The 19,222-nt window shown below is 39.3% G+C and overlaps 1 protein-coding gene across 1 annotated transcript; it reads left to right on the plus strand.

Annotated features, from left to right (window-relative positions):
- Positions 1 to 3,984: 3,984 nt before the first annotated feature.
- Positions 3,985 to 18,509, plus strand: LOC113133536 (1-phosphatidylinositol 4,5-bisphosphate phosphodiesterase zeta-1-like). The gene is given in 11 exon segments (XM_026312399.1): positions 3,985 to 4,180; positions 5,949 to 6,150; positions 8,014 to 8,158; positions 8,374 to 8,526; positions 9,613 to 9,810; positions 9,985 to 10,141; positions 12,381 to 12,497; positions 14,101 to 14,273; positions 16,272 to 16,398; positions 17,966 to 18,115; positions 18,347 to 18,509. Coding segments are annotated over 11 exon segments (1,701 nt in total). The 3' UTR covers positions 18,430 to 18,509.
- Positions 18,510 to 19,222: the final 713 nt, after the last annotated feature.

The raw sequence follows: 19,222 nt of genomic DNA on the forward strand, positions 1-19,222 counted from the left end.
AACTTCTCAATATTTAGCCAAAGTTACATTTCCATCACCATAACAAAGTGTTTTGGTAGATTAAACAGTGAACTGGACACAGATTATCTTGGGTCTCAGTTTCAGTATCCTGTGCTAAGCCATAACCCTATCCCTGTTTAACCACCCACCCTCCCTCCTCCCACCTTCTGATATCTCTATGAAACACGACTGGGAAAACCTAGCAATTATGGTTCCTCCAAAACAGATTTAGCAAAGCCTGTTACTAGTAAGTGAATATCTTCTTCTGGAAACGGGAATGCTAGAGGATATGCTACAGTACAGAATATAAACTGTATATACGTGCATATACTATATGTCAGAACTTGTTTGTGTTATAGCTGGTCACATATCCTGTTATCCTGTGACATCAGGCATTACCACTGCCATTCGGCTGCCTGACCAATGCTACAACGGGCCAGTGACTACCAAATGAGCCGGTGGAAATCCAGCTGGGAATAGACTGCAAAAAGGAAACATGGTCTCGCCCCCACCTCCGCATTCAACTACAGGCACACAAGTCTTGGCTTTTCAAATCCAAAGCATCTGAACAGCTTCATCTTGATGCTGCCTTGTCACAGTATACAACTTGAGCACTTGGTTAAGATAAAAACATGGTCTCTGCACATGACACTGGCACGACACAAAGAAATCAGATGTTCCCACAATGAGCTTAGATGATGCCGCAACATGCTGGTGCATCTGAACTTTACATATTTAATATTGCATTCCCACACACAGTCACACATAAAGACAGCTAATCTTCTATTCACCATCCATCCTCTGGTATTCACAGATGCACATGAGCACTGACAACTAGATACAAAAGCACACCCTACTCTCCTAAATGAGTCCAACTAACAGACTGTGGAGAGGGAGGTGCAGTGATGCAGAGACAGGGGCCATGTACAGGGCTTCATGTTCACTGCCTGGGAATTATCACATCAACCTTGCATGCCCAGTGGTTCTGACAGGCCCAAGGCCAAACCATTACAGCCTGATGTAGACAGCAATGACTCTGCTGGATTATGCAATGACTATTGTTGTGCACCAGTGATTCACACCACACCAATAACATTCAGATTTACACAAACATCCAGAGAGGAAGTTCTTGTTAAACTTGCTAAAACAACCAGCAGAAAATCAGTTCACTTCACTTACATAGAAGAGTTTTCATCATACTTTCATCCACTGCGCTTTGACATTTTGAAGCGTGGACTTTATTACATGAATTAAATACCATCTCCCTTGAATCACTCCGCTGTGCTCTCTAGACTAACAACATGTATTTTCATGATGTATTGAGATTCCACAGTTCACACTGCAATACTTTGCGAGTAATTTTGGCCTGATCAGATGGTGAAAAGAGGGTGCACTCAAAAAGTTCATTTATTGGCAAAACAATTAGTTCTTTAAAAATACAATAAATAAATGGTTATCAAACTTTAATCTGCAGATGGGGATGGATTTTTAGAGAATAACCACTCTCTGTTCAGGAATATTAAAGCTTCAGACAATAACATTTTATAGCAAAATTTTAAGTGGGTCATTTTTTATGTTCCAGTTGCAGTTGCACTTGCAAGTGATGTCATCAAATGTTGTATGATCACTCTGAGTAGGTGTGTGCTGCCCTCAGCTAAATTTGGATGTAATTACAAAATGCATTTATAAGTAAGGGAGCCATGATCAAGATTTTTTGGTCCAAGCCCTTCAATACAGGCCAGAACGGAGTCAAATCCAATGCTCTATCCATTCCTCCATTAGCTGCGCCACTTAAACTGTAGAGGGTTAAAGGGGGGCTGGAACAGATCCCAGCTAACACTGGGCACGGTGGTCAGGTTGCTAGTCTATCACAGTCTATCAATTCACTGAAATTACCATAACAAGCCCTCTATGACTGTGTAAACATGCACTTATACTGCCTGAGGGGACTTCAGCTAGTTGACTTCAGGAAAAGCACTAAAAACATCATATTTTTGCAATTTTGGTTTCAGTGCGTGTAGCAGCCTGAGCTGTTTGTACCTAGTTTCACTAGGTAATGCACTGCTGTAGATGTGTAACACAACCAAAAAAAAGCTAATTTAGCCCTTTATCTGGTGTGATAACAACACTGGCACTGAGAATAAACTATTTTGGAATGATCCATAAATAGCCCTAAGCTGGAATAAGTCATGTTTTCTCTGTGATGGACTTAAACTGTCGGCAAATTGAAATGTTCCCCTGATGGACCTTGAGAAAATCTTAAGCGATCAGCAAAGTCAGTAGGATTCATCATCTGGAAACTATGAGTGTGTTTACAAAATTTATGGCAATCCATCGAGCACATTTCACAAACCTTTTTACGTTTGCTGAAATGACCAACATTGCCAACCCTAATACTGATTTATTATGAAGTATTGTATCACCAGATAAAAAATATTTCCTGAGTCATCCAAATACTTCAGGTACAGAGTTTGGGTGGGATGTCTGAATTTTGAAAAAGGCTAAAAACAAAAAAAAAAACTGAAAATGCCAGAATTTTGCTTCTTGCACTGGTTCAGGTGCTATAACCCAAATGTAGTGTTTGCAAACATAAAGATTTATCCACTTAAAACAGATCAGTTTTCATCACATAAAATATGAAGGCAAAAGTTATTTCTTCACATATTTTATTTTATCTGTTTAACCACAAGAAAAAAATGAAAAATCTTTGTTTTCTTATGTCTGAAAAAAATGAAAGGAGGCAGAGTCAGGCTGAGATTTCATCTTTCTCTACCATACCTCAGAAAAAGCCATGTACAATGCAATTTTGATTTTCTGTTTTTTTTTTTTTTTCACAAAACATTCTCAAAGAATCAGAATGTTTGGTCACTATGACGACAGCTTTGTGTACTTCAAAGGAAACTGCTGAAAAAGTCAGATTATTTTAAGTATTTGTTATACTCTGCTGATTTCTCTTTTATTTCCTGAATATCTATACCGTGTGTGCTCAGAGACCACTCACATCTGAGGTAGGCTGTTTGAGTTTTCAGGAAACACTAGCATCTAGATACATCCCCTCTTCAGTGACAGTTGTTTAATGTGCTGTATTCATATATAAGATCTGTAATATGTCTTGGGTTGATCACCACCTATTTGCTGAAATGACAACATTCATTTTATTTGCATGCAGTTTCCCGAGCTGCAGAAAAGGTTAATGAAGAGGACAGCTGATTATTTTGTGTTGCTCACACTGTGGTGACAGATGCAGTAGGAGACCAGCCCTCTGCAGGGTGCTCAGTGACAGCACTGACTTAGGCATATGTCTGAACAGTGAAGGGCTGCAGAACAGAGAGATGAAAAGTATGAAGGGAGAGAGATACAAACAAAGCCAGAGAAAGTCACAGACTTTTCTCTTACTGACTGGAAGAAATGACAAGGACAGGAGAGGGACTGAGATGGGAAAGTCAGACACACACTGGTTTAGCATTTGATGGAAGTAAGAGATACAGAGAGGGAGGGAGGGGATGGATGGATGGTGAGATGGTGAGAGACTGTGTGCAGAGTCAACACTTCTCTCATGTTGGGTTTGACAAAATAGTACTTTAACAGTGAACTCAGGTAAATGTTGGAATACTTCTCATAGTTGACATTTCTATTCACTATTTCCCAGAGATTTTTAGGGAGCTCGTGATGTGCTTTGTCTTTGCACTGCAGTGAAAGTCACATGTTTAAGATATGATAATCTTACAAATTATGTTTTATACTATTCAACAGTCTGTCTTCTAACATGATCATGATGGATATTCAGCCTTGCAGAAAAGGACATGCCTAAATAAATTACTGTACTGTAGACAGTACACCAGAAAATTACAGTACTCTTCTCAGAGTTGCAAACTCATTTCATTCATTGAGAAACGTTCATGTTTCACAAAGAAACTAAGAAAATAACTTCCTAGGATCAGCATCAAGGGATTAAGTACCTATAACGATTGTGTACAGGGCGATATGAAGAAAAGAAAGGCTTCCTCCTCATCCTCCAGAAGAGCTGAAATCCAGCATCTGTACCAGTCCTACACTTCAGGTCAGACAACTTTGCCTGCCTCTGCTCTCCTCAGGTTCCTCCACAAGGAGCAGATGGAGCTCTCAGCGGATGAGGAGATGGCTGAGAATCTCATTGATAAATATGAGATTGAAGAAACAGGTGAGTGAAGGGAGAGCTGTGCACCAGGTCAGACTGCTTGATGCTCATTACTATGAGTTTAAAAATATTAAATTCTTATAAAACTTTGTCATGTAATGACAAACAGAAGTTACAGCCTAAGCCTAAGTCTGCTATTGATAAGCAGATGACCTAATTTTTTTCATATTTGGATTTGGTAAAGTCTAAGTAAGGAAGGGCCTCATGGTTCTGCTTTTTTTCTGTTTAGATCTAGGCTTAGTTTTCAGTGATCACAAATCTATAGTAGTTTTACTCATATTCAGTAAAGCTCATCATTTTTATTTTTTAATCAGCCAGACAACTTTGATGATTTCATCTCATCCTTTAGTATAGTTTTAGAGTTAAAAAAAAAAATTACATTTTAGTCTTTTTAGTCATCAGTAGATTGTTGACAAAAACATTTCAGTCAACACCAAAAATGGGAAAACCCAAACTTGAACAAATTGCTTTCATGTAAGATTTCATCCAGCTGATTTCAGGCTAAAAAAAGTTTGAAAGCAAATAAGCCACACAGTGATAGGTTGCATGATTAACAATGCAGCTTTGGAAAAAGGGTGTCTGGTCTCATGTTATTAATTTAACCAGTAAATCCAGAAGAAAAAAAGAGGAGAAAACAATAAAGCCTGGAAAGATGCAACATCTGCAAATTCAGTACAATCGAACTTTGCCAAGTCAGTAATTGCTATCATCTTAGCTTTCTATTTGATAACACAAACCCTGAATAGCCAGATGAAATCAAATCCAACATGCCAAAGAAACCTTGCACAACAGCACTGCAGGAAAGCCTATCCTTATGATGTCATTCATTTTAAGTCTACTCAGTTAAGTGTTTATAATAGGTTGCAGACTACTGTTTAAATATTTGGACTCTCAAAGCATTAGGGCAGTGGTTTATTGAGCTCTCTGTGCATGCAGTCTAACACACTTGTTTCAATTAATTGACTAACACTTGGAGTATTCATTGGAAGGAGCTGTATATTCTGTCCCCACCTCAGAGTCAACATATTCCAGTGTTATTGCCATTTTTGCCTAAAATTTGACTGAAGTTGTTCCCTCTATAACTTAAATGATAATCCATCCATCCATTATCTATCCACTTATTCCTATGTAGCGTCACGGGGATCTGCTGGAGCCTATCCCAGCTCTCTTTGAGTGAAAGGCAGGGGTACACCCTGGACAGGTCACCAGGCCACATATAGAAGAACAGCTGCACATGTTGCCCTGAAACGATAATCCCTTAAATAATAATAGTAACTCTGACTGGCTCTAGAGATGGTAATACAGATGTATTGGTCACTCCTCCTCTCAGTTCTAGACTGAAATATCTTAACTACTGGATAGAATACCATGAAATTTGATACAGACCCTAATATTATGAATTCTACTTGTTTTCCAGTGCATTAGCAGTTTATGTACTTTGGTTTGAAAAAAATGTAGAGCTGTATTTTGCATTTTTAATCAGTTACAAGTCAACAGGCTAACATCCAAAACTAAAATGGTGACCATGGCAAATACTTCCCGCTAACATCAGCAGTTTAGCATTGTCACGGTGAGCACGTTGGTAGGCTGACATTTGCATTTAGATCCAACCACTGCTGTGCAATTATTGATTTAATTTATTTTAATGCAGTAACACGAGGACAAGTATTTCTGCTTATGCTGGCTACTTTTTAAAACAGTCGATAAAAGAGTTAATGTTGATTACAGTATGTCACTGACAAGAGTGTTACTCTGGGCCTTCCTCTTGCAGCCAGAGAAAGCAGATCCATGACATTTGAAGGATTTCTCAGGTACATGGAGTCCAAAGACTGCTGCGTGTTCAACCAGGCCCACACATCTGTGTACCATGACATGGACCAGCCTCTCACCAGTTACTTCATCTCTTCATCACACAACACTTACCTGACTGGAGATCAGCTAGTCGGAAAAAGCCATCTGGATGCCTATGTTTGGTAGTGCAATATACTGTATGCAGCTTGTGTTCTTCAGAAAACCATGTTTCAAGTCAAATTAGAGTCACCTGTAAAACAAAACAAAATGATAATGCCCATTTAAAAAAACACTGTAAAATTCCCCACTCAACACACAGATATCCACCTGATCTACATGCATATTATCAGAATTCTCTCTTTTCCTCCCATGTCATTGACCCCCTCGCGCTGAGTCAGACAGTGAAATTGCTGTGGTCCATTTATGGGACAATGGAAGTGATTACAAAAAGGACTGATGGCAGCAGAAGTGCTGTATTTATGGTGCCTGTGGAAGTGCTGGGCACTCTGGCCAGCTGGTAGAGTGGAACCCTCCAAACTAGTGGTCTGGAAGCTGTGGTTTATTTAGATAATGAAAGAATCTTCTCAAGAGGACAACAAAGTGGCAGGAGTTAGAGCGCTTTCAGAAAGCCCTCAAGCCCACAGTTGAGAGTTAAAGAAAAAGGGCTAAATTTTCCTTGAGTCTTTGTCACTGCTGCTAAAGAAGTGGAGGGATGCAAGAAGTGGAAATGAGGAATATGTTCTTAGACAGATGTCCTTTCTCACAGTATTTGTTAACTGCATCATGTGGCTCAGAACATGTAAAGAAATTTATATATTTATGAACTACAACCCCCTACTTGCCTTTTACCGAACTCCCATCAGCAACTCTTAAGGCATGTTCAAACAGAAAGTGAAACCAATGCACCAACTGTACAACTGTAGCTATTGCACCAACTGTGTATATATGTCTAGTATGCCTATGTTGTGTTTGTGTTTTAGCTGTTTCTGATTGATCTCAGGACTCACTGGAAATGTCACTTGTTTCTGTTATTCCCCTCAAGTCTTCTTGTCTCCGGCATATTTAATATTTATTCATAAAGCCATGGGACAACTGTGACTTTTGCTGAAACACGTTTCTTTCAAACACCTCTGTTTATGTTGTCTAGACATCAGTCGCTCCGATCCACACCCACTTGTTTCCTTTGACTTTATGCATAATTACACCTCATCTAAAATTTGATACTGTGGTTTTCGTCTTGTTTGTTTAATCTCGAACAGACATGAATTAAACATCAATCTGTGGTTTTAGCAGAGTGCTGTAACTACTTTTTAACAAAGGACCAGTTATCCATCTGTCTACCACTCCTGTGCAGCATCTACGACTATGGTGGAAGTTACCTAATGGTTAATTTAACATGTTCGTCCAAGCACACTGAGCGACAACAACGCCACATCAAGTCTCAGAGACGTGTTTATGGTGTTAGCCAATATATAAACCACAATTGGATGTTTTTACACTTTTTACTAGTGTGTGTATAAATCAGATAAGATACAAGTGACCTTTGGAGCGTAGGTTTCCCTAGTAAACTTTGTTTCATCAGATCTCTCTTCCTTTCTGTATGCTATTCCATTCAAACTGTCCAATCAAAATCTCAAACATGCGTGGACATGTGGCCTGTCATTTTTATTTAAGACAGCCATAAAAAAAACTACTGTGTAAACCTGATGATTTTATAATACAGTGAAAGCACAGAGGTGGAATTTTCCTGTTTTTAATGGGGAGGAGATCCAGATTCGCTCAGACAGAAGAAACTAGAAATGAAGTATTTGATTGCAATGTTTGTTATATATTATTCACATGTTTTGATATGCAGTAATTGGTCACATGTATGGAACTCATTATGATGGCTCGACTTGAAAGATGTGCTTAGAAAGGAAACAGCTCGGTTTGTGCCCCAGCGCTTCATTTTTAATTTCTCAAACACTACGTAACTGCTTATCATAGCTTTGCCACAGCCCAGCATGTTTACATTGTGTGTGTGTGTGTGTGTGTGTGTGTCTCAGTGCTCTGAGGAAAGGCTGTCGATGTCTGGAGATTGACTGCTGGGATGGGCCAGATATGGAGCCTGTAGTCTACCATGGTTACACCCTGACCACCAAAATACTGTTTAAAGACGTCATCACCACCGTGGAGCAGCATGCCTTTGAGGTAAAAGCATAAAGTATGTTACATAACATATATTACCTGAGGTGGTGCCACAGGTATTTAACTCGCTGTTCATATATGTCTCTGAAGCTACCAGGAGTATCTGCTGAGCTGCATTCATTCTACTTATGATCACGTGCCTGGAGACCCTGTAGAGAGAATAAAAGAGTTCATGTAAGTCAATTCTAGGTTGAATCATGTTTTTTTTTTCTTGACAGGTGTCTGCTTACCCGGTAATCCTGTCACTCGAAAACCATTGCTCTGAGGAGCAGCAGGAGGTCATGGCCCAGTACCTTATCTCTATCCTAGGGGAGAAGCTGCTGAGAACTCCCTTGGATCACCCGAACACTGGAGCTCTCCCAAGCCCAAATGTAAGACTCAAAAGAAGAGAGAGCTTTTGAGTGTAAATCAAAAGCAGACTGTATTTAATACCAGCAGAGGGATGGTGTTTATGTGTAAGTCCTCATCGTCTGTCATAGCAAAGCAAAACAAGGAGAAAATGGGACCTTTTCATCAACATGGCGGGTCTCATTAGTGGCTTTCAGTGACTTCCTGTGCCTCTCTCCACCACTGGGACATTGGGCTAGCTCATCTGTATTTGCAATCTTCTTTAACCTCTCAGAGTCACAAAATCTAGTGTTATGTAGTTGATTCTGAGAAGTGTCCATCATTCTCAATGTGCTGAGACACTTCAGCTGATTGTTTCTTTGGATTACCCCGTTTGGCTCCTGACATCTCCACCGAAAGCATCTGCCTCCACTCAAGTGAGGGAGTGACTTTGCCTGGCAGTGGAGAACTCAGAACCCAGTCTATTGAATATGACAACAAGGATGAAGGGTTTTTCTGTGGAGTGTGGATGAATGTGTGCTGTCTCGCCGGAGTTTCTTTGCCACTTCTGACTTCTACTGCTTTGGAATTTACTGCAAAAAAGCAGTTGTGTTTTATTCTGAGTATGCATACTAGATTTTATTTCATCACAACCTTTTTTTGTTGTTCCAACAATGAAAAATAAAAAAGTGAGGTCTCCAAGGACACTAGGAAGTTTCATAGTGCTCTTATAGATTGCTAATGATGGCAGATCTGTAATCATTTTGCATATATTGCCTACGCATACAGTATGTGTGACCTCATGTCATGTGTTTTACAATGAAGCTGCTTCCAAATGCAGACCATAATGTGGTTTAATTTTAGCATATTGCTGTTTTTGACAGATCCATAGATTATTAACAGGTCTGGAGCCAGGATAATGTAGCAGCAGATGTGGGATTTGGCACACCTGCTGCTTTCTGCTTCTTTGACTTTCCAAACTTGTCTCATATTTATTAACGTGAATGCAGCTACTGAAGAAATCTGAGTTTTGCAAAGTGAATGTTTTTTTTTTTTTTTTCTTAATTATAAGGATTTACAGTGTATGTGATGACATGCATGAATCTATACTTTGTGTGTGGTCACCCCAGGACCTGAAGTTTAAGATCCTCATCAAGAATAAAAAGCTAAAGCCACAGATTAACACAGTGGAAACAGAAGGGACAGAGGCAGAGGAGAGTGTAGATGAAGGCGAGGATGATGATGATGAGGAGGAGGATGAGGAAGATGAGGGCCATCAAACTAAAGCAAAGTTCTGGCCCTCCAGAAAGGCAGGGCTGAAGAAGAAAGTAAGTGAGGGTTTTTATGTCAGGTTAAAAAACAGATTTCTTAAGAACACTTTGTAAAAGACAGATTTACAAACATTTTGAACTGAAGCAGGAAGGTAAAGCTCTAGTTAAGAACCTATTGGAATTTTAGTGCTGTATTTCGTTTGTCTTCTTCTCTGTCCCTAATGTATTGAGTAGAAGAAGGTGGTAGTGGCCAAGGCTCTGTCTGACTTGGTCATATACACCAGGTCTGTAAAGTTCATCAGCTTCAGTCATGCAAAGGATAGTCAGAACTACTATGAGAACACATCTATGGCAGAGAAGAAGGCTCGCAAGCTAGCCAAAGCCTCAGGTAAAAGTCTCATTTATTGTTTTGCATTCAAAAAAAGAGGAGGGAAGTTTGATTTAGAAGGAATGAAAGCTGGACTGGTGACCTGTCCAGGGTGTACCCCTGCCTTTCACCCAAAGAGAGCTGGGATAGGCTCCAGCAGATCCCCGTGATTCTGGTTAAGGAATAAGCGGGTATAGAAAATGGATGGACGGATGGTAAATATTACCAAATATTATTCTGATGAGTCCAGCAGATCCATGTGGTTTACAGTCAGTAGATCCATGGGATTTATAGCCTCAAAGGAAGAAGTCCCTGCAGCTCCTCTTTGGATGATAAATGCAATTATAACTAGGGGCCATAAACCTATATAATAGTGAAAGCATACCAAGGATGACATATACAACTTAGGGGAAAGCTTTTTAGGGAATAAAACAATGTCACAAGCCCAGAAATGTACCTTATAGTCTCACTGGGTGGGAAGAGAAATGAGCCCACAGGGGTTCAAATCAACTGATAATTAGTTAAACTGTCATCTGGCTGCTGTGTGGCAGTATACTGTAGAGACAGATTGATGTAGGGAAATGAAATCTATTCCTGCTGAGTAGGAATGACATTCTCCAGACACACAACTACATTATGAGGGGGTTGGCTCTGTTAGATGGGACCACGAGCAGTCTCAGCTACAGTGCAACTGGAAAAAAACCATGTAGTTTCTTGTCATTGCCAAGCCCTGCAGGGAAATGACACAGCTATGGTACAATCACACTGTGTGACTTTAAACGATCTTAAGTCTATCCAGAAACGAGCATCATTATAAAGGCATAAAACCACGATCATGATATTTTCATAACTTCATTTGTAATTTAGAAATTGAAATTTGAATTATGATAAAATAATGGGTCTGTGTATCTTGTGGTATTTTTTCCGTTCAAAAGCAGATACGATTAAAAAATAAAACAAAGCTGTTATTAGATTTTCGTTTTAAAATACAAAAATTAAAATTGAAATACAAGCCATTTCTCTTTTTCGTGGGTCTACAGGGGATAACTTGAAATTGAAAAATAAACTCTAAGTAGCATAAAAAAATACACAATAATGAAGAGGCAAAAACTTTCATTTACAGAAACCGGATGTTGTCATTTCTTCTTCTTTCATGCCGGAGCATTGTCGCCCCCTGTTGTTCTTTAACTAGAATGGTTCCTGTGTCTGTGACGTCATTGTAGTTTCTGCAGACATGTCCGTTTTTTTGTTGACGGTAACCGTGGCGGCCATGGAGCAACACGCCGTTTTTCGAAACAATCAGAGAGTGTGTCTTAGGGAGGAAGACATGACTTTGGAAAAACTCCGTCGCATCTTTCTGTTAAATAAGAGTAATCTGAAGTAGATTCCTCAACATAGCTTGTCCTGCTACTGGGTACTCATTGGCTAACATTAGCCTTAGTTCATCTGTTAAGTTAATGGAAGTGCTATTCACTATTCCACACATTTTATTTTGTTATTTATTACTACATTGTTTTTTTTAATTGTTTTGAAAAACGGCGTGTTGCTCCGTGGCCGCCACGGTTACCGTCAACAAAAACCGGAAGTGTCTGCAGAAACTACAGTGACGTCACAGACGCGGTAACCATTCTAATTAAAGAACAACAGCAGGGGGTGACAATCATAAACATAAACACTAATTTGTATTTTATATGTCTATGGCGACAATGCTCCGGTTTCAAATAAGAAGAAGAAATTACAACATCCGGTCTTTGGAGATGAAAAACGGCCCTTTTTCTGTTTTTGTCTTCGTTATTGTGTCTTTTGTTATGCTACATAGAGAAAGGAAATCAAACCAGTTTTTAAATTTAATTTATCCCCTTGAAACGAATGTAAATGAGAAATGGTTTGTATTTCAATTTTAATTTTTCTATTTTAAAACGAAAATCAAATAACTACTCGTTATTTAATTTTCTATATCTGCCTTTGAATGGAAAATCCAATGGCATGAGGACCATAATGTTTCTCTGGATTGTTTTATTAATTTTTAGAAACTTAAAACAGAATTCCAAGAATCGTCTGTAATGTCAAGAACTTAGATATACAATAACAAATAGGAAAATGTCAAATAACAGGCCTTTTCTTCACATTGGTCATTGTGATGTGAGTGTAAAATGCAAATGGGTCATGGGGATGTGCCTGAGTCACTGAACTTCCTCATTAAGCAGTGTGTGTCAGAGGAGACCACTGACCTCAAAGTGTTGTGTTTCCTCCCTTTCAGGTGCAGATTTTGTTTGGCATAACCAAACTTTCCTCAGCAGGATTTACCCAGCAGGCTCCAGGACATCTTCGTCCAACTACAACCCTCAGGAGTTTTGGAATATTGGCTCGCAACTCGGTGAGTCAGCAAGAGAGAGGATGCGCCTGCACAAAAAGACACATCAGACACTCATCATAACATAGCGTACAAATAAGATGTACCGGTACGTAAAATTTCATAGATACGCCCACACATATTTACCAAAACCCATACAGGAAATTAATATTATAACTTATTACCATTATTAGGTATTACATTTATTGATGTTTAAATGGGGAATGAGAAGGAGCAATACATGCACAATATGATACGTCTGTCAGCCTAAAAAGGTGCAATGAGATTTCCCTTAAGATTATTAATACTTTAATTCCATTTACAGGATGTTTCTGTTATGGTTGAGATTAAAACCCTAAAATTATTCATTCAAAACAAGACATTAAAAGAGAATGTTAGGATTCCTGTCTGCATTTTCAGAAGGAATCAAAATGTTCTCAACTCACACATAACCGCTATAACCCATTTCCATTGTACATTGATTTGGACAGAAATACAGTCTAGGGGCTTGTATTGTGAAACTTCAAAGGGAACAAGCTCAACCTGTCGGTTAGCAGTGAAAAGAGTGTCTCCACAGTCTGACCACCTCATCTGTGTTTTCCCCCAGAGCAAGTCCTCTGCTGGCCCTTATCATGCTGCTTCCAAATTATTTTTTCTTTAAACTACATCCTTGTCAGGGTCACAGCTTAGGCTTCTTTTCACATTTATTGCTTTAGTCAAGCATGAGCACCGGGACTGACTCTGTGCCACACACCTGTGCACTGCACTTGCAATGACCAACAGAAGTCTCAGCTATGCTTCAATAAATCATATTTAAACTTTATGCCCTCATACTCTCAGGATGTGCGTGGTTTACCCATGAGCTTAATGTCACAACCCTGTTCTGTCTAGCACCGTCTTGGCAAGTGTTCCTGTCACTGTGCCTGTCTTTACACATCCTCTTCATCCATTACCATGGCTCACTCAGCCAGACACTGACTCTGACATGGAGCCCTGCTGATTGCTGAGCAGAATGTCGACGTGCTGTGATGGCAGCTGTGCAGATGGTGATTGGCATTTTTCACAGTTGCAGGGGACTGCGGTAAAAAGCTACAGCCTTGATAGATCAATTACAGTTAGATGAGCACAATATCCTCTTGGCCTTTCTGGCAAACAGAAACATTGCAATATGTTGGCCAGGACAAAAAGGGCCTTTTTTTTTTGATTGCTTATCTTTGTTTTTCCGGGCTCACCAGTGATTTCTATTCAGCCAGAGACATAATTCACATCTGCTGCTCTCTTTTTCTGGGGATCTATTCACATGTGTATAGTTACTGGTGATAATGAAGACATGGTGTATCCAGCACACATGCCAACACAGAGCTTTGCGCTGCAGAATAACACAGGACAGGTGGCAATTTTGAGTCCCTGTTTAAATGTATGCCATTGTTGGGGAAACATTTTAAAACACTATTATATAGCTAAACAAAAGAAAAACAAAATGAACAAAAGTGTTCTAAAGAATACAGGTATACAGGATGATAATTTTATGCTACTTTAGGAATTCTCAGTTTCGTTTCTCAACAGTTTTGTCATTGCTTTGTGGCTCTTGTTCATTGTTCCAACTTTGTCCCATGGTATTTTGCAGTGGCTCTCAATTTCCAATCTCTGGGTTTGCCCATGGATCTTAATGATGGCCGTTTCCAGGACAACGGCGGCTGTGGATACATCCTGAAGCCAGCAGTGCTCATGTCTAGTCAGAGGAGCTTTGATCCCAGCTGCGGCAAATGCAGCCTGAGATGTACACACCTGCTGCTCAAGGTACAGCTATGGAGCACTGAACACTGAATAATCCACTCAGGCTGGATTTATGTATTAAGGTGTAATGTTACAGGAGTGTTTGTGTGAATTTACATGCTGCTACGCATGCGTCTGTGCCTCACAATCTAGGACATCATCTAGTCAATCTCGTCTTACTCTTTGCCTCCAGATAAATGTTTTTCTACCAGATTCTCTGAACCTACAATGATGTAAAAACTCCCTAAGAGTATCTGTGTTTAATTAGATTATCTCCCACAGACAGTAAAAGGAAATGAGAGAGGGGTGATTTAATGCAATTAGATCCAGGGTCCAATTAATAAATGATCTGTTTTCCATTATTTTAAGAATCTTGTGGGACTGTAATAGCAGTACTTGTAATATGCAGTATCTAACTCACATAAAGAGTGAATGAAGCTGTAAAAAAACAGTCACTTAAATTTAAAGATGCATAGTCTGCCCATGAAGACTGAGTCCTATTACAGAGATAACAGTTTTCTCTAACGTGTAGAACATAACAGTGGGACTCGAGAGATATCTTTGTTCAGAAAAGACAATATGTGGAATTGCCTGAGATGACATGGGACTCAGGAGACTCACTCAAAGGAGGGCTAAAAATTGGAAGTCTTTTTGTTTTTCAGTCTGATTAAAGCATGTTCAGAGTATTGTTTGTTATTGTTACATTGTTTTTATGTTTTTTTTTTCCTGCTCAGGTGCAGAGTGAAAAGGTGGATTTTCAGGTTGAGTTTGTAGAGTAACAAAAACAATGTTTATGAAAATGGATGTTTTTTTTTTTGTTTTTGTTTTTTTTAAAAAAAGGTTATTTTTAATGTGATCAACACAAAAGCAGTTCCATTCATCACTGCTCATCTAAATTGTATTGTGCTTGAGATAAAGATCATTTTGGGGAACTGACCTTTAAATTGATTGCAAATCATTCATGTGTTCACATTTTTCAACTATATCTAGTTGTAGACCTTACACTTTGTTTCTATGTTTAAGTAAAGTAACTGCAACCCATAATAGCACATTGTAAAAACAGCAAATACAACTGGTCTGTTAAAGAATTCCCATCATGCCTTCTGTTCCTTTAAAGTCTGATCACACAATAGAGCTGCTATAATTCATGGCTACACTGCACCTCTGATGAAGGACATATAGACTCTCCAGTTAAACAAAAGCACATCAGACATAGGCTTCTAATAGAAGATGCATGCACAGTGCATCTTTCCAGCACACTGCATGAAATATAATGTGCTGTGCACTATTTTTAGATGCCCTAGAGAAAAAAAAAACTACCTTTATTTATTCACATCATCACTCCGTGTTATTTGATCACTTCAGGGAAAATCCTGCAATCTTGACTCAGCTTGCATCCTAGGGGGAATCAGAGTTGAGTAGCATTCACCATTGTAACTTAGTTAGGGTCAGATTTCTAATGTTTGAACATGAAGTTATTCATCTGCTCGAGAACACAGTATTTCCCCATGAGCATTCATGAGTCTATTTTGCATAATTTGCAACTGTCAACTATAAGCAATGATTTGTTTTTCAATAACAAATCTTCATGAAATGATAACTCTAAACTGCAATCCATGCACACAGAAGTATGGACCATTGTTACTTTGAAGGATCATAATGGATGGTGTTTTATAGTGTGACTTTAGGAGAGGAAAGGGACTGTAATTTTGGGCCAGACACTGTAAAGCTCCATCAGTGCCAAGCGGGGCATGTCGTGATAAGTACATGCAGGTTTGTCTTTGATCAGGGCCAGGGAAGGGAAAGGCTCAGTGTGAGAGGACTGCAGATAAGCCTCCTTCTCTGCAGACTAGTGTAATTAGAGCCCTCTCTCCTCTCTTTCTCACTCTGTTTTGTCTCCTTTTATATTTAAGTGTTTGTCCCTGGTTTAAACAACATTCTTATACATTCCCTTTGTGACCTTCCTTACTGCATCCATGTGTATGTGTGTCTGCATGGCCATGTGCGTGTGCCTACCTACAGGTGATCAGTGGGTCCAACCTACCAATCCCCAGGAGTGGTAAACCGTTAGACCCCTTTGTCAGAGTGGAAACTCATGGGATTGCATCTGACTCCTGCAGAAAAAACACACATACTGTCAAAAACAATTGTAAGTACTACAGAGACATACATCTCAGGATACGGTTGAACTTGCTCAGCTCTTCTGTCAGTCTTGGCTCTGCCTTTCATCACTCTAAGACGTATTTGATCAGATTTCAATACCCATAAGATATAGTTGAAAAATATTCACTTTTTATTATCTACACATGGGCTGATTTTTCTTTCTGAATTTAGACATTGTGACTTTGAAGGTTTCTTGCAATAATGACAATGCTGTTGTGGTAATAGCTAACTACTTAAATGCCTGAAACATGAACTGAAACAGAAAAAATAAAAACAGAACCAAGGGTCTACAGGCATGCAAGCTGCTCTGTGAGGCTGTGCTTAGATACAGCAGTGGTTTGAGCTACATGCTAACTTGCATGTTACATGTCTGACAATAACACTATGCAGTGACAATGCTAACAAGCTGATTTTTAAGCAGATATAATTAACATGTTTGACACTTTAGTTCAATGTGTTAGCATGCAAACATTTGCTAAAACTAGAATTTAGAGACAAAATACAAATGAGGCTGATGGGAATGTCAGCAATCATTTCATCAAGCACCTGATGATGATACTTGTCAGAATGTCAGAACATGAATGTTCTGTAAATAGAACTGAAATCTGAGAACATGCCTATTACCAGCACGCTGTAAGACAGTGTAAAATGTTGAAGTGAAAACATGGAATCCACCTAGACTGGATTCAAGGGAGTTTCCATGACAGCAGCAGTTGTGGTTTCTGTTTTTTTTTCTCTCTTCTTCTTCTTAAATCTATTTCCTGGTTGGGCTTATGAGAAAAAAAAATGTACCAATGAGTTTCTTCAAAATGTAAAAATGGATTTCCTTTGAAAGGAAGTCTGTCAGGCACTATTGCTGTGCCTGGATGAAGCACATATTCACTTTCTACTGCATAAAAACCTACCAGTGATTTTAAGCATCAGTTGGAACCTCATGCATACACAGATTTGATGTGTTCAGATGTGTCACTTTACCATATCAACAACAATTACAATTGCGAAACATGTTTAAAATTATAATTTTGAAAACAGACTCTTAATCAGACTTTCAAATGTGGAAGTCAGTTCCTCAAATTTGCAAATTTACTCCCCTGCAAACATGTAGTATGACTTATTTTTGCCTGAATTTCAGATAGATAAAATAAACTTGAGACATGATGGGATACAGCTCTGTATCTTCGCTGTTCAGATGAGAGAAAGGGAGAGAAAAGGAGGGAGGGGGTAGGACAGGGAGTAAAAAGTCCTGGAGGGTACAGAGCACATATGAATTGTAATAAATTATAAAATCATTTCACACTACACAACAGATAAGGTCACTGGTGAATACAGATGAGTGTGGATTTGTATGAAAACTTGGATGATAACAGATGAACTTGAGCAAGTTGCTTTGAATCTGAAATAGACTGACAATCACAGAAGAGAAAACTCATTTGTTGCTTTAATAAATAATAAAATACGACCCTATCATCATAACTGTAGGGCTGCAACTGTGGGTCTGATAATTGCTTACATTAAAAATGATGAATGTTTATTGATTCTAATTAACGTTACAGCTCTGAGTCCTCACTGGGAAGCTGACATGAACTTCAGGATCAGTGTCCCGGAGCTTTGCCTCATCCGCTTCTGTGTCCGGGATCAGACTGGCCTTCTCAGCAGCGAGTTTGTGGGCCAGTACACGCTGCCCTTCACCAGCATGAAGAAAGGTGAGACACAGAAGCTGCAATAGTGCCAGGGGGTGGGGGGGTTAGGAGTCACATAACAAGCTAACTTACATCAGGTGACATTGTGTGCCCATTATTGTATTTCCCACCATTCCCATTGTCAGCATTATTCAAGGCTGGTCTCTGTTCTCTGCTCAAGTCTGTATGATCTTTGTGTATTTAGGAGCTATACATACATTTGTTTTCACACCCTTCTTCCTTCTCCACCTCCAGGCTACCGCTGGGTGCCTCTCCGGTCCCGAGACGGATTCAGTCTGGATCCAGCCTCCCTCTTCGTCTTTGTCTGGTATTCCTAAAAACAGCTCTCCATATCAGACTCTCTCTCACACACATCCATCTTGCCAACAAATAGAAAAGCGTAGCTAATGCTGCAGCAGCAACAACAAAATATATATATAAATAAATAAATCAAAAGCAGCATTTTCTCAGATATAAATACCAATTTTATTGTCTGAAAATAGATGTGCCTTTTTTTTCCCTGTGTCGCCTGCCACTGTTTGCTGCAGTGGAATAGAACAGAAGGTTCCAGCAGAACTGAAAAGGTACTGACAAAGAACAACTCTTAGAATCACTCAAGTTGTGGAGAAATCCCTGGAGTAACATATTTCTTGTAAAGAATTAATTATTGATGTAATATTGATCACACATAAGAACTTTTCCTTCCACAGTATTGGTTTTGAATTAATCATCCATTCCAAAACAATAGCTGCAATTTTTCTTTTAGGGCTGAAACTGAGTGATGCCTGCAAACATTAATACTCCATGAACACTATAAAAGAGTAGGAGATGGCATAATCTACCTCCCTCTGAGAAACCCAGCAGGGAATAATATAAATAGCGCTCACAGAGGTATACATAATTGAACCAGATCCAGTGCTGGGGAATCTATTTCTATCCTCGTTCATCACTAAATCCTATGAATGAGACTGAGCAGAGTACGGGTCAGCAGGCCTGTCAGTAGGAGGTATTAAGATAACATAAATCCTTGCTTTAGCCTAGGAAGAGCAACTGAGTGGAGGTGCTTTTTCAGGAGTATTTGTGTTGGCATGTGAGTATCTGCTTTTGCATGTTTGTGAATGCGTGTGCAGA

The sequence above is a fragment of the Mastacembelus armatus genome, chromosome 6, assembly GCF_900324485.2.
Source record: "Mastacembelus armatus chromosome 6, fMasArm1.2, whole genome shotgun sequence".
NCBI lineage: Eukaryota > Metazoa > Chordata > Actinopteri > Synbranchiformes > Mastacembelidae > Mastacembelus > Mastacembelus armatus.